This window comes from Borostomias antarcticus, assembly GCF_949987555.1.
Source record: "Borostomias antarcticus genome assembly, chromosome: 25".
NCBI lineage: Eukaryota > Metazoa > Chordata > Actinopteri > Stomiiformes > Stomiidae > Borostomias > Borostomias antarcticus.
In genome coordinates, this window is record NC_140258.1 from 2,747,244 (window position 1) to 2,770,622 (window position 23,379).

General features: G+C 43.1%; 1 protein-coding gene and 1 long non-coding RNA gene across 2 annotated transcripts; both read right to left on the minus strand.

Moving 5' to 3' along the window:
- Positions 1 to 5,712: 5,712 nt before the first annotated feature.
- On the minus strand, positions 5,713 to 10,736 carry LOC311325796 (uncharacterized protein). Its single transcript, XM_084458567.1, has 13 exons — positions 10,616 to 10,736; positions 10,458 to 10,490; positions 10,295 to 10,360; positions 10,145 to 10,204; positions 9,661 to 9,798; positions 9,443 to 9,584; positions 9,049 to 9,209; positions 8,620 to 8,874; positions 8,428 to 8,478; positions 8,004 to 8,188; positions 7,815 to 7,879; positions 6,780 to 6,877; positions 5,713 to 6,518 (listed from the first exon to the last, which is right to left on the minus strand). Exons 2-13 carry the CDS (start codon positions 10,468 to 10,470, stop codon positions 6,400 to 6,402), a joined length of 1,353 nt encoding a protein of 450 aa, XP_084314693.1. The 5' UTR covers positions 10,471 to 10,490; positions 10,616 to 10,736; the 3' UTR covers positions 5,713 to 6,399.
- Positions 10,737 to 12,446: 1,710 nt separating this feature from the next.
- Positions 12,447 to 15,002, minus strand: LOC311325826. The gene is made up of 3 exons (XR_014631022.1): positions 14,601 to 15,002; positions 13,512 to 13,602; positions 12,447 to 13,425 (listed from the first exon to the last, which is right to left on the minus strand). It is a non-coding gene; the product is annotated as an uncharacterized lncRNA (long non-coding RNA).
- Positions 15,003 to 23,379: the final 8,377 nt, after the last annotated feature.

A 23,379-nucleotide genomic window follows, 5' to 3' on the forward strand; every position in this document is an offset into this window, starting at 1 on the left:
CAGTTAAACACACAGTCCAGTTAAACACACAGTCCAGTTAAACACACAGTCCAGTTAAACACACAACAAGTGTCCTTCACAGTCACATCAGCCGTTTGTGTGTACCTTGTCAAATTTGTAAAGTATGGCGCAAATGAATTCTTTAATGTGTTTTAATATGTTTATCAGTATACTGCACTGTAACTTTTATTCCTGTATTCTATTTGTCCTGCTTTTTGTTTTAAATGTCTATAATGACTTGCTTTTTGTTTTAATGCTTTTAATTTGTCCTGCCTTTTGTTTTAAATGTCTATAATGTCTTGCTTTTTGTTTTAATGCTTTTAATTTGTCCTGCCTTTTGTTTTAAATGTCTATAATGTCTTGCTTTTTGTTTTAATGCTTTTAATGTCTCATGTAAAGCACCTTGAATTGCCCTGTGGCTGAAATGTGCTATATAAATAAACTTGCCTTGCCTTGAATGCATTTTTAAACTGGACTACACTTAATTTAAATTTCCTCAACTTAACGCACACTTACTCCGAATGATTTATATTTTTAGTTGAAGGACAATCGCAGCTACATTTGCCATCAATAGTTTGGTCACTACCATTCAGCTTATAAATAGATCTACAAACACAAAAGTTATAAAGACTATTTTTTTCTGCCCTCACAAATGTTGGTAAAACACCCCCTAAATGATAGTGATGAATTGTTTTGTCAATATGAAGGTTGTTCATCAAAGTCTTGGTTATGCAATGATGTAAAACATATTTAGAACATCCTAGATCTAAATAGCTCCCAAAAAAAAAGTTTAGTCACAACAGTTCCCAAATTTAGCAGGCTAATTAGCAGCCAATCAGAATATTCATTACCCAGACCACACCCCTACCACACCCCATGATCTGTCACAATGGGCCATCATCTTGGACAAAGGACAGTAACAGCCTGTCACCTGTCTGCCTGTGACTCACACACCCAGAGCCATGCAGAAGACATGAATAAAATGTTTTATTTATCTAAAAATTCAAACATATAACCACTGTTGTCCATCAAGTGAATGTATTTGGTACACTAACAGTTAACATGTCTTGTTGTAGGCTATTTGCACGGGCACCAGGATATATGGAAGCACAAACACGCAGCACTTTGTCAGAGAAGCACGCTGAAAAGAAACGCACACACCCTTCTGACACATCAGAGCCTGCATCATCAGACAAACACAATAATACAACAATAACAATGCGCACAAACACACCTTCCTGTGCAAACCTGGGCATTTATAAAAACCAAACTTGACGGGAGAATGGCATAAAGGTGAAACCCGAGAAACAAATTGACACCATTTGAACATAACAAATTGACACCAACAATGAATATATCTGATATTGCTAAATAACCCCTCAAATATGTTGCACAGTGCAATCGGGAGAAATACTCAAGTGCTCAAAAACTGCTCAAAAACTGTTGTGAATGACTTGAGTTGCCTTTATATTTGTTTTGTTCCCTCTCACACGGCCTCACCCTCCTCACCTTCCTCACCTCTCACACGGCCTCACCCTCCTCACCTCTCACACGGCCTCACCCTCCTCACCCTCCTCACCTCTCACACGGCCTCACCCTCCTCACCTCTCACACGGCCTCACCCTCCTCACCTCTCACACGGCCTCACCCTCCTCACCTCTCACACGGCCTCACCCTCCTCACCTCTCACACGGCCTCACCCTCCTCACCTCTCACACGGCCTCACCCTCCTCACCTCTCACACGGCCTCACCCTCCTCACCTCTCACACGGCCTCACCCTCCTCACCCTCCTCACCTCTCACACGGCCTCACCCTCCTCACCTCTCACACGGCCTCACCCTCCTCACCTTCCTCACCTCTCACACGGCCTCACCTTCCTCACCTTCCTCACCTCTCACACGGCCTCACCCTCCTCACCTCTCACATGGCCTCACCCTCCTCACCTCTCACACGGCCTCACCCTCCTCACCTTCCTCACCTCTCACACGGCCTCACCCTCCTCACCTCTCACACGGCCTCACCCTCCTCACCTTCCTCACCTCTCACACGGCCTCACCCTCCTCACCTTCCTCACCTCTCACACGGCCTCACCCTCCTCACCTCTCACACGGCCTCACCCTCCTCACCCTCCTCACCTCTCACACGGCCTCACCCTCCTCACCCTCCTCACCTTCCTCACCTCTCACACGGCCTCACCCTCCTCACCTCTCACACGGCCTCACCCTCCTCACCTCTCACACGGCCTCACCCTCCTCACCCTCCTCACCTCTCACACGGCCTCACCCTCCTCACCTCTCACACGGCCTCACCCTCCTCACCCTCCTCACCTCTCACACGGCCTCACCCTCCTCACCCTCCTCACCTCTCACACGGCCTCACCCTCCTCACCCTCCTCACCCTCCTCACCTCTCACACGGCCTCACCCTCCTCACCCTCCTCACCCTCCTCACCCTCCTCACCTCTCACACGGCCTCACCCTCCTCACCTCTCACACGGCCTCACCCTCCTCACCTCTCACACGGCCTCACCCTCCTCACCCTCCTAACTCTCTACATATTCCAGAGGGAAGCAAAAAAACAGTAATCACTGTGTCAACAACATTGACACATGCAGTTTATGACTGTTTCCATATCTACAGTATATGTATTTATGATAGTATATTACAGTAATCCACATAAAAAATGCTGTGTGTAGGATCTGCCTCTAGGGGGAGCTCTTGAACACCAGACCATCAGACTACATCTATATTGTATATAGAATTATATGGCTGGTCACAAATTATTCAATCCTATTCATTTATCACCAATATCTCTGGGAAAAGCTAAAATTGCTCTCTCATACAATTGTGCTGCTGGATTAAGGTTTTTATTCTTTAGGAATTAAGACTGCTTTTACAGTAGGTATGATGTGAAGTTTCTTTATGAATTAAGACTGCAGTTAGGTATGAAGTGAAGTTTCTTTATGAATTAAGACTGCAGTTAGGTATGAAGTTATGTTTCTTTATGAATTCAAACTGCAGTTAGGTATGAAGTTATGTTTCTTTATGAATTCAAACTGCAGTTAGGTATGAAGTTATGTTTATTTATTGAATTGATGTTGAATTTAAGTTAAAGTTTCTTTAAGACTGCAGTTAGGTATGACGTTATGTTTCTAATATTGGTAGGTTGTCACACACAGCAGTTTGCCAGATGTGGCTCAGGAGTGAAAAATTCTCCCCATCCATTGTCAATGCTGGGGGGGTGAAATGGACATATCTCGACGTAGGAATGTCACAGAGACAAGGAGTTTGGATATAAAGCTATCGACCTAATGAATGCAGCAATACCAAACATTACTACTCGCACGTGCACATGCACAGAGCCACAAAATGCATTAATTGGCGGAGGTCTGTGCTCTCTCAAGCACCATCTCGTTTCTGTTAAAGCAGAGGGCTGAGCATCTTCTTGTCAACAAATGTACACCTCTCTTTTTCAGACACAAGAGGGAGTCAGAGTGTAGGGAATACGCCATTTCCTGTTTGTTCAAAGACAGCTCTTTGAGCTGCAGGAATCAGGAAATTAAGTTGACCATCTTTTGAATAAAGGCTCAAAACAAGTGTCAAAGACATTTTAGAGGACTATTTCGTAAATATGTTTGTGACAACCTTGGTAGCATGATCATTGATTGATTACTGCATGATTTAATGATGGATTATTAGAAAACAAGAAATATTGACCTGTAGGTCTACTGTATGTTACACCTTCAGAACTAGATACTGTACAGTGGCACTTGGAAGTGTCCCCCATCCCCAACCCACGTTGACCTTTTACATACCAACAAACCTGTGAGAAGGTATACATTTAACAGAATCAAAATTGACTGTGAAAACATATAAAATGTTATTGTACAGTAGGCTATATCAGTTGCACTTACTTTTTTTTTCTCTTGTCTTCAGTCGTATACCGTCTTGGTTGCTTCTGTGTGTGTTTCCTGTACTGAAGTGATTGTCTACCTGCGCCAGTGTCCCTATAAGAAAATGAGGAATAGAACATCATAGTCTAGTTGATAATCAAGTTAATACAGTAAAAATGACAATTATACTACCAACCGTGACCCTAATTGCGTTGCTATATGTGTGGTATAAATACAGCTGAGTTGAGCTAACGTACTTGTGATTACCAGGTCAGAGTACAGCTACTGTTGGGTGAAGTTAAGGCATTGCCTCTCCTCTCCTTCTGAGACATGAAAGCTGGTATTATAGTCTAGCAGGAGGGGCCCTCAGATTTTGAGGTACCCCTACCCGAGTTAGAACAAAACACAACCATGTTTTTTCATATCCCCTATGTGTCCCATTAATGCAATTATTGTTAGTCGCTTTGGATAAAAGCGTCTGCTAAATGACTGTAATGTAAATTAATGAGATGGGTTGTGGAACTTTAGTTTTGTGGGAAATACGTTTTTTGGCCTATTCTTTAGACCTACCCTAATATCTGAAAAAGAGCCAAATTAGGCCTGTCTGGATAGGAGTGAGGTGACAAAAAGCCCATAATTGCATAATGCTCACTCAAATTTGCATCAACTTTGCTGTGGTATTAGGGCAGCGGAAGGATTGGATGCAATGCGCCAAACATTAGTGGGGTGAACAGACGGCCTGGTAGTCCGTTTCTTTGTTTTCACATGATCATTTATTATACGACGTCTTTAAAAGCATCACTGCTCACAGTGGACTTTCGATTGGTCTGAATACAACTCGTCAGTTGTTGTTTCTTCTGTCAAAGAAACACAAGAACAGACAATGTAACGTTATATATCCTATGTAGTAGTGTTAGTTAGTGAAGTTAGCTGCTAGCTTTCTGTTGCACCTGTGCTTAACTATCAGCTGGTATGAGGTTGCTTAGCTATGATAAACATTGCTATTGGGCACATTGTTATTGTAAACAGGTTTCTGTAATAGCAAACATCCTAAATCCCAGCAAACATGCGGACGTTGAAACAACGTTAATATGACGTAATTTTTCGACGCCGAAAAACGGTCCCTGGACGGTGCAGAACGTAGGTTGAAATGACGTCATTTCCAGGACGTCATCTCGACGTCGGAACTTCGACGTCCAATTCTAGTCCAAATGTGGTCGTTCCTACGTCAAGGTGACGTCAAAATGACCTCTGCTTCTAGTCCAAATGTGGTCGTTTCTACGTCAAGGTGACGTCAAGATGACCTCTGCTTCTAGTCCAAATGTGGTCATTTGTACGTCTATTCTACATCCAGGTGACATCAACATGACCTCTGCTTCTAGTCCAAATGTGGTCGTTTCTACGTCTATTCTACGTCAAGATGACGTCAACATGACCTCTGCTTGTAGTCCAAATATCGTCATTTGTACGTCTTTTCTACGTCCTTTAAAAAACTTAAGACGTCAATTAACATTGCAATGTAAAATGATCAGTAAAAGGAGCCACTGTCTGAAAACAAGTAGTTTTGCACAGAGCTCTGTGCAAAATTCTACTTGTTTTCAGACAGTGGCTCCTTTTACTGATTATTTAACATTGCAATGTTAATTAATTGTAAACACATTTGAATGCTACTAAGCAAAATGAACTAACATACACCTCTGAAGAACTGGGATTACAGTTATGCACATTAACAAATACAATTACATCCACACATTAAAGCACCAGTTTCTTAACTTATATTTATTTACCAAAAATATTAGCAACCAGAACTGTACAGAACATTTAGAATAGTAAAAAAAAATATTTTCCTTTCTAATATAAAGTGCACCACAAATAAACTTGCTCCTGCTCAATCATATAAATGAGAAAAGAGAAGCTTTTTCAAGAGAACACAGATGCTCCTAAATAAATAAAAAATGTAGGAGCACTGAAAATGTATCGATTCAACAAAAAAAGCCAGATTGAAAGGAAAACGGAGCGAGTGTGCATGTGAGAGTGTGAGTGCATGAGTGTGTGCATGCGAACACAGAGTGCGAACACAGAGAGAGAGTGCGAACACACACACACACACACACACACAGAGCGAACACAGAGAGAGAGTGCGAACACACACACGAGAGAGAGAGAGAGAGAGAGAGCGAACACACACACACGAGAGAGAGAGAGAGAACACAGAGAGAGAGTGCGAACACACACACGAGAGAGAGAGAGAGAGCGCGAACACACACACGAGAGAGAGAGAGAGAGAGAGCGAACACATAGAGAGTGCGAACACACACACACACAGAGAGAGAGCGAACACACACACACGAGAGAGAGAGAGAGAGAGAGCGAACACAGAGAGTGCGAACACACACACACACACACAGAGTGCGAACACACACACACACGAGAGAGAGAGAGAGAGAGAATGTGATAGTATGAGTGTGCATGTGAACATGGAAAGATGATCAAGAGGGTGTCATGGTTCAGTCCTCAGTGCCTGGTCCTTGGCCCCCCTTCCTTTGTTTAGCGTGTTTGAGGTGTTCCCCAACATACTGCTTTATCTCCTCCTCTTTGGCTGTTGGCTGTGCCTGCAGGACTGCGTCTGCATATAGAATAAGAAATCAAATGTGAAAAGGCATGATGCATTGTACATCCACAGCTAGTACCTCCACAACTAGTAGTAATGTAATTTCTACACCTAACCAGCACAATATTTAAAATGTTATCTCCAACTACAGGTAGACAGTTGGCATTATTTTGTCGTCAACAGGGGAGTAAATGTTTTGCCAATGGAACAGGTTAGGGGTGCTAGTTCTCTTATTCTAATTTGCTCCTACTATACATGAAATATGAGCCGGCTTACCTTTTGTTGCTCGAAACAGTGCAGTGTCGATAAAGGGCCGCTTCTTCCCCCCCGACCCTCTTAAGTTGAATTTCGTCATCAGCCAGTTGCTCATGAGCCTGAAGAAAAACAAAATTACATACATTAAAGATTAGGATGTATGATTTTTTGTAAACATGGCATGGAATTATCAGTACACGCTTTCATCTCATCTAGGTTAGACTACTGTACTTCACTATTCCCCTGTCTCACTAAATCATCCATAGACCAACTTCAACGTGTCCAAAATGCTGCTGCAAGACTAATCACCAGGTCAAAAAAAATCACTCTTATCACTATATTGGCTCCCCATATCCGCCAGGATCCAGTTCAAGGTCCTGGTGGTCACATTTAGAGCCCTCCACCACCAAGCCCCGCCCTACATCACCGAACTGCTGCGCCCCTACACTCCCTCCAGATCTCTTAGGTCCTTTAACCAGGAGCTTCTGGGGGTCCCCGGGACCAAGCTCAAGACAAAAGGGGACAGAGCTTTTGGGGCCTCGGCCCCCAAACTCTGGAACGCTCTCCCTCAACACGAGAGACCTGCAGTCCGAGGCCCAGTTTAAAAAACATCTAAAAACCCACCTGTTCACTCAGGTTTTCGGGCCCTAGTAAATCCATGTGATCATTGGTGTCTACGCTGCTATTTGTCAGACTGTCCCTGTTTTTTGCACTTGAATGTATTTATTCTTTGTGTTTGTAAGTTGAATGTTGCTCCCATACTGTATGTTTTTTGTCTTTTTCTACACTGTATTTTGCACTTTACTGCACTGTATTTTGCATGTGTTTTTTCTGCTCATGTACACTGTTACTATGTCTTTTTGTATTTGTAAGATTATTTTATCCGTTGCTCTGAAATACTGTACAGCACTCTGCATTCGCGCTGGGAGGGCGCTTTATAAATAAACTTTACTTACTTACTATCTTTTATACACGTCCTCCAGGCTAACACTTTAGCTCAAAACAAATATCAAACGTCACACACAGGCTATTTCTTATTATATGTTGAAACATTACCTGTTCAGAACTTTGTGGACGCATTCCTTCGTGTCCTTCCCCCCAATGCGAACGAGTCGCAGCACCTGTTGGAATAATTAAGTCCATGTAAACTTCAATATACTGCAGAAGACCATAAAAACCGTGTGCAGGTGCATATTATACTGCTTTATATGTGGTTAATTACTCTCTTGTAAAGGCTCTACCTACCAGGGTTTTGAAGGCTTCTTCATCACCAAGGCGTAGCTCCTCTCTGTCGAACTCCTCCAGGCTGTCCATCGTGTGAACATGATGGGTGGAAGTCTGATGGGTGGAAGTCTCAGGTTCTGCTCTCGCAATTCTGCGCACCTCCTGCCGGATTTCTGCCAATATCGCTAAGGACTTCTTCTGGTATACTGAAAAAAATGACAAACATGTATATTAACACAAATAAATATTCACATTAATAGATATAACCCTACAATGATACAAAGCACTGCTGTTTGAAGTGCAGTTTGTGTCCTGATAGGAGATGGGACAACAACTGAGGGAATATTTAAGGAGAGAAAAGGCAGGTGAGAGGCTTCCAAATTATAAGTGTCCCCCAGTGTTCTTGGCCAGTGACCTGTCCCCCTTGAAATAGCTCAGAACTTACCTCCTGTTGGCATAGGGAACCGGCCCCTCTGTGACTCCCCAGTCTCCACTGCTGGTATAAGAAGAAAGGTATTTTGTATTCAAACTACCCAAGACACAGATGACCATGCATTAGCTGAGAAATACAAAGTCTGGCATAACTGTAACCAATACTATTTGTCTAATTATAAAGGCATTGATTACTTGAACTCACCATGCCTGACTGTATCCCTGGATTTTTCACGTCTGGACGTCTGGCTGTGGGACGTTTGGCTGTGGGACGTCTGGCTGTGGGACGTCTGGCTGTGGGACGTCTGGCTGTGGGACGTCTGGCTGTGGGACGTCTGGCTGTGGGACGTCTGGCTGTGGGACCTGCTGGGAACTCTGGACCGAACACTAGAGTGCGTGGAGTCACTGGAGTCTTGGCTGGGACTGTAGCCAGCCCTTTGCGACTTACAATACTCCAATGCTGTTATAAGAAGAAAGGCATGCTTTATAAATTATAATTTATATTTTGTATTACAATTTCCACAAGAAACAGATGACCATGCGTTTGATGATAAATACCAGTGTGGCAAATTCTAACAAAATTGCACCAATTCTACTTTGTCTAATTATAAAGGCATTGATTACTTGAACTCACCACGGCTGGCTGTGTCCCTGCAGTCACTTCTGGACCTCAGACTGTGGGAGCTGTGATCGCGTCTGGACCGACTGTCGGACCCAGGATCCATGGTTCGGACAGAGTGTCTGGAGCTGGAGGATTGGCTGACACTGTGCCTGGACCTGTTGCTGGATCTAGACCTAGATGATTAGGGTTCAATATTTATTGGACATAATATATAACACAATGTCACACTGAGAAAAGAGCAACCCTTTTGGTTGGTTTTGGATGTTGACAATCACAACCAGTAACAAATATAGTTCAATGCCCCAGCTGTGGCTTAGGCCAAGCTCAAAGCTGTAGGAAATCACTATGCCAGTGTTGGCTGGAGAACAGCTAGAAGTCAGTACTGATGCTGTGCCCAACACTGTACCTGGAGCGATGAACGTCTTGCCTGGCCGATTTGGAAGGTTCTCTGCTGTAGCGTGGTCGGTGTGAGACTGGTGTGCCTCTGCAGTGCTTCCGAGGTGTGGGGGGTGTCGACATTGATCTATAATGTACTGCCTTCTTTGAGCCTGAGAAATACAAAAACACATTTTAGATTCAAAACATATGCCTTTGAAAACACAAGTGTGTTGCATATATACTCACCTGAACCTTCACTGCGCTGTGATCCTATTTCCAGGTCCGAGCGGGCAGACCTTGCAGCTCGATCAGACTCCATGTAATTGTCAACCATGCCATCCGGCTGGAATTCTTGTTCCTGGTAATCCGGCAGGACTGGGGAGTCTAAACAGAACATGAACACGATTAATACGTTTCAAAGTGTATAAATCTGTTGTGTGTGTGGGATGTCACCTCAGGGATAACCGTCTCTTAATGTACTGTGCCTGTATAATGCATTTTGTATTGTCTATATGACTGTGTTTTGAATTGTTATTTATTGGGGACTACGGATGGAATTTAGCAGCAAGCTAACTCCGGTATATTTACATGTTGAAGTACTTGTACACCTGTCCATGAATGTACACTGTCCCGTCACAATAAACTGAATTGAAACTGTTCCAAAATAATTCACAGGCATTATGACAGACACCATGATTTCAACTTTGTGCAACGGGAGATGTTTACTCACGTGGAGGACTGCTCTGAGAACTCTCTGCAGGCTCCACTGGGGGAGACGTGGCTGGTTTTTCTGAGTAAGAAACATAAGATCAGCTTGTTAATGTTTTCATGTTGCGTGTACCCAATACATTAATGTATCTTTTATAACAGCAATACTCACTAGCTGGAGGTTTTTGGCTGGACTGAATCTTCGATGGTGGGGCAGGGAATGGAGGCAGGTTCTTAACTATACAGATGCAACAAAGTAAAACATATCAAATACCAAGAAAATAGTTTGTAATTTCTTTTTCATATAGGACTTTAAATTGAATATATGAAGTTACCCTTCTTCCCCATGAAGTCCTCCTCATCAGATTCTGTTACAAAACAAGATATAAAACATGAATGGTCAACATGTGAGGCCCGTCTGTTAACACATTTCATCCTACTATAAATGCAGGTTCCCAACACAGGTCTCATTAACAAATTATGAGAAACATACCGAATGTCGCTACAAAATCATCCTGTTTTTTCTTTGTAGTTTTCCTCTTTCGTCTTCCTCCCTCTACCTCCTCATCCGGTTCTGCGTTGGTGGTGTAGTTGTACTCTCGACACTCAAGTATGTTATCTAAAAGTTATGGGTCAAAGGCAGATAAGAATGGTCCGTTACCCAGGAGGGACATTAAATTCAAATATGATCCAAGAATCCAAATAAGCTTAATATTTTAAGCTTAGAAATGTTACTATAATCCTTCCTGTGTAACGGACCATTCTTATCCGTCTTTGACCCTTATACAATTCAACTGTAAACATTGATTCTAAAATGCTGACTTGATTCTTGACAAAATTATAAAAAAAATAATGAATAAAACTTGCCTGAAGTTTTCTTTATCTTTTTCAACTTGTACTTCTGCCAGTCCTCCTCGGGTATCATTCGTGCCTTAATGGCCTTATCAAGGTGACCCTTCTTCATCTTCTTTGGCCATCTAACGACGTTGTTTGCTTCGTCTATCCAACAATGAGGAATTGTCTCCTCATACTCCTCTCCATTCTCCTCCACCCACACAGCCTTGCAATACATGACCTGAAAAGACGGCACACACAAAATTATATTAACCATATATATCACCAAGCGTCCTGTTAGTAAAGGGCTAAGATAAGAATTACATATTTGTACGCCTCGGGTAGTGTGTTGGTTCAAATTACATGAGGCATTAAAGGGCCAGACCACCCTTAATACAAGTATATTTTTTTAAAATTCAAAATTTTCTGAGTTTGAAAAAACACAAAGTATGTCTCTAGCCCATTCCTGTGATTTATGATGATTTAAAAACACTCCCAAGAGACTTTTTTGCTTGGAAAATGCAGGTGATCGATGCTCTAGGAAGGCGCAGCTGAAAGAATAGATTCTAACCTTTAATATTCCAAACCATGTCGTTCAATACCATGGCGAAGTGGTAGGAGGACATAACCGTCTTCCTGCGGGAGGCAAGCCACCTTGCGGATCAGATCCTTTTCACGCAGTAGTTGTTTTTCCATCCTGCCCTGCCCATTCGTGCACACGATGTTTAGGAGATCTGAGCGACATGGTTTGTCAAATAATAGTGACGTGTGGCGCTGGTCCAAAATCTCACAGGCTAAAGTCCCATCTGCATTCTTCTGTCTAACAAAAGCAAATCTATTGTCCTTCAAAAGAAAACAACTGTCCTTCTCTTTAACAGAAACAATTGCTTTAGGATGCTTTTTGATAGTGTTCAATTGTGATTGTTCAATTTCGGCCAAACGCCTGGTGACTTGTTCGAGAGGACTTCTCCCACTCCTCACGTGTTTCTTGATTTGCTGCAGGTAGTTTTCAAAAGGAAAACTGGAGATGTCATTTAACGAACAGTGGAAGTGGCTGACATCTTCATGGAGATGTATTAGTCCATGCACATTGTATACAGAAAAGCTGTCGCCATAAAGGGCAGGACAGCACTCGACAAAGTGTTTAATTAGCTGTTGAGCATATTCTAGGAAACCATTCCTAGTCTCCTCCTCTGCCTCTAGCATTATCGACATGGCTATCGTCAAGGACAAGAAATGGTGGTATGTTTCCTTGGACAACACCTTTTTTAGTACCACTGGTCCTGTGTATAGCAAAAATTGCCGTAGTTCAGTGGCCTTCCACCTATCTAGCTCATGTAAACTGCGGGGTTGACGCGCAAACTCACTTGGCATTTTGCCTTTCAGTGCAATTAGTTGTTCAGATATTGCATTCCTTTCCCCGACCCTTAAACGACAAATAGATGGTGGGCCACGGGTCAAGTGATATAACATTCGTTTAACTACACCCAAGCAGACCATGTGCATGTAGTCCAGCACAAATGAGGTAACACAAGGAACTCCTGCATCAATTAGGGGGCTAGCACTAGTTTGATGGTTGCTGTACTCTACTCTAGCAAAGGCTTCGTCTGTTCGAGGAGCGCAGTCCTGGTCACTGAAAGTCATTCTGTTGTCATGATAAACACCTCTGACGAGACATCTTTCACAAGACTCATAAGAATTATGACCCTTGATACATTTTAGATAAGCCCTGGCTGGCGCATCACACACCAGAGCTTCTAGATGGACATTGTACCTTTGGTCTTGAAACACTATCCCATTCTCTTTGAGCCGTCTGTACTCAGTCAAAAAATCTTCGAGATACTCATCAAGAGGATTGGGCTTACTGGATCCACTATACATGGCTACAATAAATGGGTCAAAATGGCCAACCTTTGCCAGTATTGGCCAGAACTGTACTCCGCTACTTTTAAAAAGTGGGATGCCATCAATGTTAACAGTTAATTTTAACTGATTGCTCTCTGTTTGGCTTAGGAAAGGCGTAATCCCCTTTTCCAACCCGTAGTAACTGTACTGCCCCCCACATTTGTCTATAGTGGAATTTTGGTTTGGTGTTTTACGAAGTGTTCTAAAATCTTTAGGCAATAGGTGACCTTGCTTTCTCAATATGGACATTAATTCATTCCCTGCTCTATTTGTCACTTTGTTTTTTGAGGCCCACTTTCTCAAGTCATCTTCAAAGCTGATAGCTACTTCAACATCATCAACATCATCTACTTCCATTTCTGAGTCACTAGACAATTCCTTTTCCGAGTCACTATATTCTATGACTGTGTCAGAACTATCCAGGGTCCCAGGTTTACTGTTTGGAGTCACAGGGACATTGTCAATATGAGTCCCAGGCATATCGTCACTATCAGAATGATTTTCATGTAGAAACTCATCCAAGTCTCGCTGGCGTTTTCGCCAGACTCTCATGTATGCAGCCATCTGAAAACACAGACGGGAGTCTACATAAGTTTAGTTTAACAGTATATTTGAAAGGACAGGAAAATCTGATGTGCTAAGTCTTGTACCTTGTTTGGTTGGCTTCAGTCTTCACAGACGGCGGCGGCCCTTCAGCTGGCGCTGCGGCGGTCCTTCACAGACGGCGGCTATATATCTAAGCTGAGAGAGAGAGAGAGAGAGAGTTGCTGATATCCATGAGGTTGTGCTCCATTCTTTGAAATCTCTGGAAGAACCTCAACTGTCAGAATATTCTCCCAATAAACGAGTGACCACAGCACGGCATGCCTAAAATTTGACTTGACAGTCTGAACAACGGCGCTAAACACGCACTAGATATTTGAATACACCCTGAAATTAAGGAAAATCAAAGACAAAACTGAGCACAATCTAAAAGGACATGTCTCGTATAATATAACAATTGATGGCTTATCCATCAACCAAGATTAGCTAGCCATCACAAAAGCTGTATTAGCAGGATAGAAGCACAATATAGCTAGACAATCCAAGGTCAATCTTTGCCATCCTACATAAATATCAAACGCTCGTATGTTCGGTTTAGGCTGTCTGATAGCTCAATGCTAGCTTGCTAAGTCTCCCGCGCTAGCCCGCGCTAGCCCGCGCTAGCCCGCGCTAGCCCGCGCTAGCCCGCGCTAGCCCGCGCTAGCCCGCGCTAGCCCGCGCTAGCCCGCGCTAGCCCGCGCTAGCCCGCGCTAGCCCGCGCTAGCCCGCGCTAGCCCGCGCTAGCCCGCGCTAGCCCGCGCTAGCCCGCGCTAGCCCGCGCTAGCCCGCGCTAGCCCGCGCTAGCCCGCGCTAGCCCGCGCTAGCCCGCGCTAGCCCGCGCCCTAATCTAGCTAGAGCCTAACAGTGTATTGTGTCTCACCTCACTCAATATAAACTCAATATTTGCCATCCAACATACTGTTTCCACCCAGCTCGCTAGCGCTAGCTAAAGCTGGAGCTCGTGCTAGTTAGCTGTTGAAGCTAACTAGCGAGCCTCGTGCTCTCCTCAGACATCTCACAAAAGCTCAAGAAGTTTAGACAACGGAAATAAATCCAAGTAGCCAAGCCAACATTACAATTTACGACAAAACGCGAAAGTTAACCAACCATCATGGCGACAGAGTAATTTACAAAAGCACTCTTGAACAAACACTTACTGGAGGCTGTCCTGAGGGAAAACACAGATGCGTGGACTTTCCGTGGTTTTAGCTCAAATCAACCGTTACTCCTTCTTCTTCTTCTTCTGCACAGCTTGAATGTGAATTCAATACCGCCACCTACTGTAGGTCGACCAATTCTAACCTGTCAGTAGCCTAAATACAGTGTAATCTTTGTTTTATGTTCATTACTCACAGGTTGGAAAATTAGGGCTTTATTTGTAGGCATATTTTAATCATTATTTTTATTAGGCTTAGACTGTAAATCTTAATACAGAGAAAGAATGTGCCTACATATAATTATCAATGAACAGCCCTCCATCTTCCGTTTCACAGTGTATCATCATTATGATTATTATTATGATTAGTAGTAGCCTAATAGTAGTAAGAAGTGTTTTTGTGTTATGTTTTTCATAACAAGAAATATATACGTCCATATAACGTCACCAGAAATGACCAAGCCAGACGTCAAAATATTGAACGGGATTTCAACGTCAATAGGACGTCGGTCTATGACGTCGTTTTTTTCGTCAGGTTGAAAACAGGTTGAATTCAGGTCACTGACGGACGGACGGGAAAACAACCCTATTTCAACCGGAAATCGACGTCGAATGTTTAGTGGGATGTGCTCCTAAACTGAGATAAGACAGCAGGTTTCTGTAATGAGGCCCGCATGTCTCAGGATTGTGTTCTCCAAGTCATGTTCCATACTTTTGTGAGTGAAATACACTTCAGAAATCCTTCTTAGTGTAGAACCCTACTAGATAATGCGGTGAAGCGCACTGATGTTTCCAGAAGCCTTTTATTGTTCAGCCGTCCTTATATTGAACACAATGCAACAGGGTGGCCAACAGTTAGTCAACTCATTTCAGAGCAGTCATTAGCACTTTTCAAACGAATTATTGCCCTTAAGACACCTGCAGATATATTCAACAAACTACAACGGATTAGAAATCTACATGCAGTTAATACGCGGAATAGACTGAAGGACAAATTCACCCAACCAAGGATACAGACGGAAATGGGCAGACGGACTTTTATATATAGGATGGTGATCATGTGGAATTCATTGCACTGACCATAGTGCTGTATTTTCCTTCTTTGAACTTCTTTGGAGAACAATTTTACAATATTTTGTTACAATAATTTTAGATGTGTGATTTCGTAAGTAGCTGTGTTTTTGAACTATTGTATTTTACTGTTATTATTGTATTCACTATCATGTTTCTTTCTTTTCCTATTTTTTCTTGAATTCTATTTATGAATTGTAGTATTTTCTGCATTATTGTATTGTACTGTATGTTTTAGTTGAGGACTCTTGGAAGACTAGCCGATGGCTAAAATAGATCCTAATAAACAAACAAACAAACAATGCCTTCCTTGCAGTTTCCTCAAGAAACACCGTAAGAGCTACAGGAGAGATGATGGAAATAAAATGAGCTCAACATACAAACATATCAATTGGTGTATAAGAAAGCTCGCATTACCGTCGCGTTACAGCCATTCATTTCAACTCCATCTAACATCAGGAGTAACATCAGCGCCATTGAGGTAGAAATGCATCAATTGAATTAAATACTTCTTAACAGTTAGATCGAAACAAATCACACAACAAACAATACCTTGTTCCCGTTCCAGCTAGGTGCTTAATGGGTTACAGGTAACAACAATGTTACAGGGAGCAAATACAGAAGGTTAGTTTACCAAAATAAAGGTCTCATAATATGAACAAACCAAAAAACAGCACTAAGAAAAATAAAGGCTTGCAGGAAGTAACTACTTAATAAATAGTCCTCACTAAGGGTTATTTACAACATGAATGAGAAATGGGTAATTTTCAATAGTATACAGTAGGGTGCTCCTACATCCATAGCACTGGTCTCCAAACGGTCTTCATCAAAACTATGTTTTGTTTGGGTTCTCTATTCAGGGACTGAGTTGGGCCTAATATTAACGGAACGAGTAGCCAAACCGTTTCGTCAGCACTTTGAGGTTGTGTCTCAAAGTAGGCTACTTTATGAACAGAATAACAGGACCCGGGGGCTTTAATCGGCCACACGACACCGCTCTCTCTCATGGGATCATGGGCTGTGCACTCGGGGTCAGGAGCGCATGCGCGCCTCTGTCTTGGGCTCCTTTCAAATCCTACTGGCCTACGAGTACAGAACGCCGGTCTATGGCATGGATGTGGCGACATCGCACGCATAACTTATTACATGACTCTATTGGTACAAACATTTACCCGCCAGCGTGGCGGATAGCCTCCGAAATTTAGTCGCCAAATCTAAATTTTACCCGCCATTGGCGGGTGTTAATTTTCAGCCCTGCTTACATGTAGGTACGGGGTTAATACCGGGTACTTACATGTAGGTACGGGGTACTTACCGGGTACTTACATGTAGGTACGGGGTACTTACCGGGTACGTACATGGCGTGCACAGTAGCATAGGTACTTTTACTTACAGGTAGGTACGGGGTTAATACCGGGTACTTACATGTAGGTACGGGGTAGCCTACATACCGGGTACTTACATGTAGGTACGGGGTACTTACCGGGTACTTACATGTAGGTACGGGGTACTTACCGGGTACGTACATGGCGTGCACAGTAGCATAGGTACTTTTACTTACAGGTAGGTACGGGGTACTTACAGGTAAGTACGGGGTTCTTACAGGTAGGTTTGGAGTACTTGCATGAAAGTACCCGGTAAGTAGGCTACCCCATAACTACCTGTAAGTACCCGGTACCCCGTACTTACATGTAAGTAGCCTACTCGGTATGGGTAAGACACTGGTATTACACTGGTAAGACACTGTAAGACACAGGCTGTATTATAAAGCGTTACCGACAGAACGAGACAGATTAATCTATTGACAAAGCGAGGAAGCACGGGGTGTGTGCATCATATGAACTGTAGTCAGTTTACACCCAGCGTTCCAAAACCTATTGTAAAGCCTTTTATTCTGTCTTTAAACTGCAACATATAAACAAAATCAATAAACAGTGACTCAATGTGTCTCAGAAACTATGTAAATAATAACTCAATGCAGCCCAAAACATTTTTTATTTTATTTATTATTAATAAAAACCACTAGAGGGCGTTTCGTCACTTTACATCTCCCCTTGCTTATGACGTCATAGTAGACGTTACTGAGGCAGACACTTAAATAGTCAGTGATCAGATTCCACCTCATCAGATTAGCTAGTGACTTCTGGATCTGACACACTAATTTAGAGAAAACAAGTAAGTCCATAATAGGGATAGACTTTAGAGTTGGAATTTTCTGAAATTATTCTGTATTACTGTCTTTGACAAAAACACCTCCAATTGAAGACAGAATACAGAACATTTCTCTCAGAACTTTGTTTAACCAGGTTAGAAATGATGTCCAGGTTGAGAGCGATACTGGTTGATTACAGGACTAGCAGTGATGTGTCTGGGTAATATGAGTTCCTGGGTGAACCTCCTCTTAATTAGTGAATCAATAATAATAATAACAATAATGATAATAATAATTTTATATTGTTTTGCTTGCTGTTTTGTAAAGTGTTATCTAGCTACAGTAGGCCTACTGTGCTGTGTGGTAAAATCCTGTATATCCAAATATAGGCTGTAGTATTGCTGTAATATAAAGTGGTATATTAACCTATTGAAGGAGCATGGTACTGTATTGCCCTGCTATTCATGCAGTAGCCAGTGCACTGTGGCATCTTGTAAAACTGAAGTTACTGTATGTGTAGGAGTACTGTACCATGATAGGAGTAGCCTGTGCACTGTGCATCTTGTAGCCTACCTTTTAGCCATATTATCATCCTACTGCTCAAATGTAGCATGCTCAATCAAGTTAGTAGTCAAGTGGAAATGAAATAAGACCTATTAGGGGACTGGAGAGGGCATGAGGTGTATGCTGTGACAGAAATCATCCGCACTAGCCTACTATCTAGCCAACTATCTAGCCTACTATTTTCCCTGTAGCGTACCAGATAGCTACAGACACTCAAAACTGACCAGCAGACTGGTAGCTTTGACCAGCAGCTTTGCTACCTTCTCATCCTGTTCCCTTTTCTCCTCTTTTCTTGCTGCTGCCTTTATGTTTGCAATACATGATGACTGTTCACTCTGCGTGCTGATGTGTTCAGCTTGTTAGTCTCTTGATGCTCAGACGCTTTGCACCTAAACTACCTGTATACAGTAGCTAGGTATGGGCCCACTGTTCTGTGTTGTAAAGTGCTGTATGACTACAGTATGCTTGCTGTAATGTAAATTGGTACATAACCTATTAGGAGCAGTACTGTACTGTGATGTATTGTATTGCTCTGCTATTAATAGCAGTAGCCAGTTCACTGTGACCTCTTGCAACACTGAAGCTATGTATAATCGTACTGTGCCATGCTAGGAGTAGCCAATGCACTGTGATATCTTATGATCACTGTACTACAGTGTATTGACTGCATGAATGTGACGCCGGTGTGACTGACTGGTTGTCCCTGTGCCCCCCTGACCCCCATAGCCTTTAGGAATGACAAAGCCCTGCGAGACTGTCTGGGTGGAGGAGCAGCTGCAGAACGTGGCCAGAGACATGCGCCGCCGGATGGCCATGATGAAGAGGGAGTTGAGGGAGGAAGACGAGCGGAGGAGGAGGCAGGAGAAGGAGATGAGGAGGAGCGAGACAGCCAGGATGGTAGAGGAATACCTGAAGGACAGAGAGACGCAGAGCCAGGAGAGGGAGAGGGACCTCGTCGGCCCACAGATGCCCAGGTTCAGGAGGGAGGCGTGGGTGGAAGATGAGGGGAGGGGGAGGCAGGAGGAGGAGAAGAGGAGACCCGGGAAGTCGGAGGGGCGTCTGGAGCGCATTCAGGTCCTCCTGACGAGATCGATGGACGACCGGATGACCGCGTTGAGGGTCGAGTTGAGGGAGGAAGATGAGGGGAGGAGGAGTAAGGAAGAGGAGAGGAGTAGGAACGAGATAGCCAAGATGGTTAATAAATGCCTGGAGGAGAGAGGGGAAAGGAGCCAGGAGAGAGAGAAGGACCTCCTGATCAGGGAGTTGGACCAGCGGATGTCCAGGTTGAATGTGGAGTTGAGGGAGGAAGAAGAGGGGAGGAGGATTGAGACGGCCAGGATGATGAAGGAGAGAGAGGTAAAGAGCCAGAAAATGGAGCAGATGCAACTGGAGAACATGATGGCCGTCATGATCAGGGAGTTGGACCAGAGGGTGAAAAGGTTGAGGACGGAGTTGAGGGAGGAAGATGAGGGGAGGAGGGGGGAGACAGCCAAGATGTCTGATATTGCTGTTCAGTGTCCCTCTAGGGAGCTGGCGACCAGTGACCAGCGGCCATCTCAGACATCTGGGGGCATCTTTGCTCGCCTGAAAAAGATGTGGAGTGAATTTAAGATGAGACAGCAGGAAAAGAAAGAGAAGAGGAAGGCCAGGCAAGAGGAGAAACAGAAAAAGAAAGAGGAGAAAGATAGAAAGCAGAAAGAAAAGGAACACCAGAAAGAGATGAAGCCTCTAGAGAAGCACCGGAAGAAAAACGAGAACTTCCTGACCTTCATGAAGTACATGGAAATGGTGGACAGCAAAGAGAAAGAGGAGAAGGATAGAAGGGAAATGGAAAAGCAGAAAGAGAAGATGGCTGTAGAGAAGTACCGGGAGAAAACCGAGGACATGAAAAAGTGGACAGAAGAGGAGGAGATGAAGAAGGCCAGGGGAGAGGAGGAGAAAGAGAAACAGAAAGAGGAGAAAGAGAAAGATGACGAAAAGGGAGAAACAGGAAAAGAAGGGAGAAACAGTAAAATAAGACGCAGGATCTGCTGGTAGAGGAAAAAGAACAACCATTGCAAAGGTGAGAGTATAGCCCCATAGTATACCTTTAGCATCACCTGTGTTTTCTTCACAGTATTTGAAAACACACAAGCAAAATCAGTGACTGACAATATACTGTGGATATGTGAATGTATTTGTAATGACAGTCACTGACCCAGACGTCTGTGTCTTTGTCCTCTTGCAGATTTTTCGATATTTTCAAAAATATCAGAGACCAACACCCTCAGACAGACAGACAGACATCACAACAATTGTGCAATGTTCTATAATACTTACCATAAGGTTTATTTTCAGATGTGGGGGTAAGTGAGAGTCAACCTCAAATTTTCAAACATGCTTAATTTTGGAACCATTGAAGAAAAACATTTAAGGTGTAATTTCCAACAAAATTGGAGATGCACACTCATTTAGTGATACTTTTAAGAATGCCAGAACCAAGGATCAAGGTCACGGTCAAATTACGTAGCATGTACTCTTTATGTTCTGCTTGAGTGCCACCTGGGTTGGAAGAATGTTCTCTAGTTCCAGACTTGTGCGGAGAGCTCTTTCCTGGCATCTTTTATGTCCTTGCTGCTCACTTGTTGGGGTGATATATCAGCACCACACATCTCTGCAGCAGTAACACTGATTCTTCACTGACCTCACTTGGCATAGCGGTTCATTGAAAGCATCATTGACCAATGGGGAGTCTTTCGTCGTTTCCCAGGCAGTCTTCTACTGTCCTCCACCAACCAATACTGAATGCGACAGTGTTGGGTTCATTGTGGCAAGAACCATTGGTATACAGTTAGGTCCATAAATATTTGGACATTGACACAATTTTCATCATATTGGCTCTGTACACTACCACAATGGATTTTAAATGAAACATTAAATATGTGCTTTAAATGCAGAATTTCAACTTTAATTCTGGTATTTACATCCAAATCAGGTGTAGGAATTACAACAAATTTTATATGTACCCAACCTCCCTTTTAAAGGACAAAAGTAGTTGGACAAACTAACAAAATTATGAATCAAATTGCCATGTTTAATATTTGGTTGCAAATCATTTACAGTCAAATCCAGCCTGAAGTCTGGAACCACAGACATCACCAGACGCAGGGTTTCATCCCTGGTGATGCTCTGCCAGGCCTCTACTGCAACTGTCTTCACTTCCTGCTTGTTCTTTGGGCCGTTTCCCTTCAGTTTTGTCCTCAGGAAGTGAAATGCATGCTCAGTTGGATTCAGGTCAGGTGTTTGACTTGGCCATTGCAGAACATTGCACTTCTTTGCCTTGAAAAACTCTTGTCTTGCTTTCGCAGTATGCTTTGGGTCATTGTCAGGGGCATAGATTCACTTTTATTCCCATGGGGTTTTTTCACCTCAAAGGGGCCCCTAGCCTGTCTGTCAATCAAAAATATGTTTCTAATAATATATTCATTAAAATAGCCTATTGAATTTATCTTAATTTGTACCAGCTGAAACATATAGCTGTGATATACTGGAGCTATATAAACTTATTTCTACATAAGAACGAGGACCGGGGATAACAAAAGACGTGTTCTTTATTATAAGAGACCAGACTAAACATGACACAGCACTTCCAGGCATCAACTGCAGTTATGTAGTCACCAGTAGGCCTAGTATGTGCTAGAACTCCACAACAAATAGTATAGCCATACTAATGTACTGTAAGACAAATCACTAGGCTCAATAGGCTATACGGTATTTTCACTCAATTCGCTCAGAGGCAACATGTCATGGTAAAGGCTAAGCCTAATAGTCCAATGTAGGCTACTCAAAAAATGTGTTTAACACATGAAAATGACAAAAAATATTTAAAAGTAGGCTATTCTTGGAATGTGTAGACTATCTGAACTGTGTTCTTCTTTTCTTCATCCTCGCAAATGTCTCAATTAGGCCTACATTGCTTAAGTCCACCCTCTGTCATTTCTCTCAATAAAACGCAGTGGATATACACCGAGTCTGACTAATGCCCCACAATATATTAAAACATAGTAGTCCTAGTAGTTTTGTTACCAAAAAAAATCAAAACAGGATATTTTAATTCCCTACTAACTAATGACCCTGATAGCTCGCCTCAGCTGGACTGGACACGATGAGTAGCAGCCGACTGGCGTTACCTCAGACAAGCAGCAGACACGTGCCAACAGTTTCGTTATATGTGTATGACTATGACCAAGAGACAGCTTAACTATTAAAAAAGTGAAAATATAGAGGCTGAAGAGTGTCCCGTAACACAAGGTGCAGAGATTAATCTAGAGAGGAGAGAAAGAATTTGCTTAGTGACACCTTACAAGCTAAGGAGCTGCAGGTGTTGGCTCAACTTGGCCGATGTTAACTCAAGCAGTGGACAAACGCCGAGTCTGACTCATGCCCCACAATATTAAAACAGTAGTCCTAGTTCTGTTACCAAAAAAATCAATCAATTCCCTACTAACTAATGAGCCTGATAACTCGCCTCAGACAGTGGACTGGACACGAGAAATAACATCTGACTGGTGACCTCAGACACACTCGCACTGCGACTGACTGAGGCGGAGAGAATCGTGTGAGGGATTAAGTGCGAAACTGTTCTCTGAAAAAGTCTGGAGAACCTAAACCCAAATTTACTACAATACAAGCATGTCTGTGATTGGTTGTAAGATGCGCAGCCTGCGCATGCGTGATGTCATTTAGTGGAAGCTCCAGACAGAGCGCTTTCAGAGTCAGACTGAGGCCGTGTCCGAATTGCATACTACCTGCTACATGCTATATAGTAGGCACTATATAGTATGCATACTGCATACTATATAGTACCTACTGTTCCACAAAACGCGTGTAGTATGCGAGAAAATACAGCATGCTACTCGAGTCATCCAGCGGAAGTGACGGGATACGATACTGTTTACTCCCGCGAACCTGTGGTACAATTATCCGGTGTTTTCTGTGATCATTTTGTGTATTA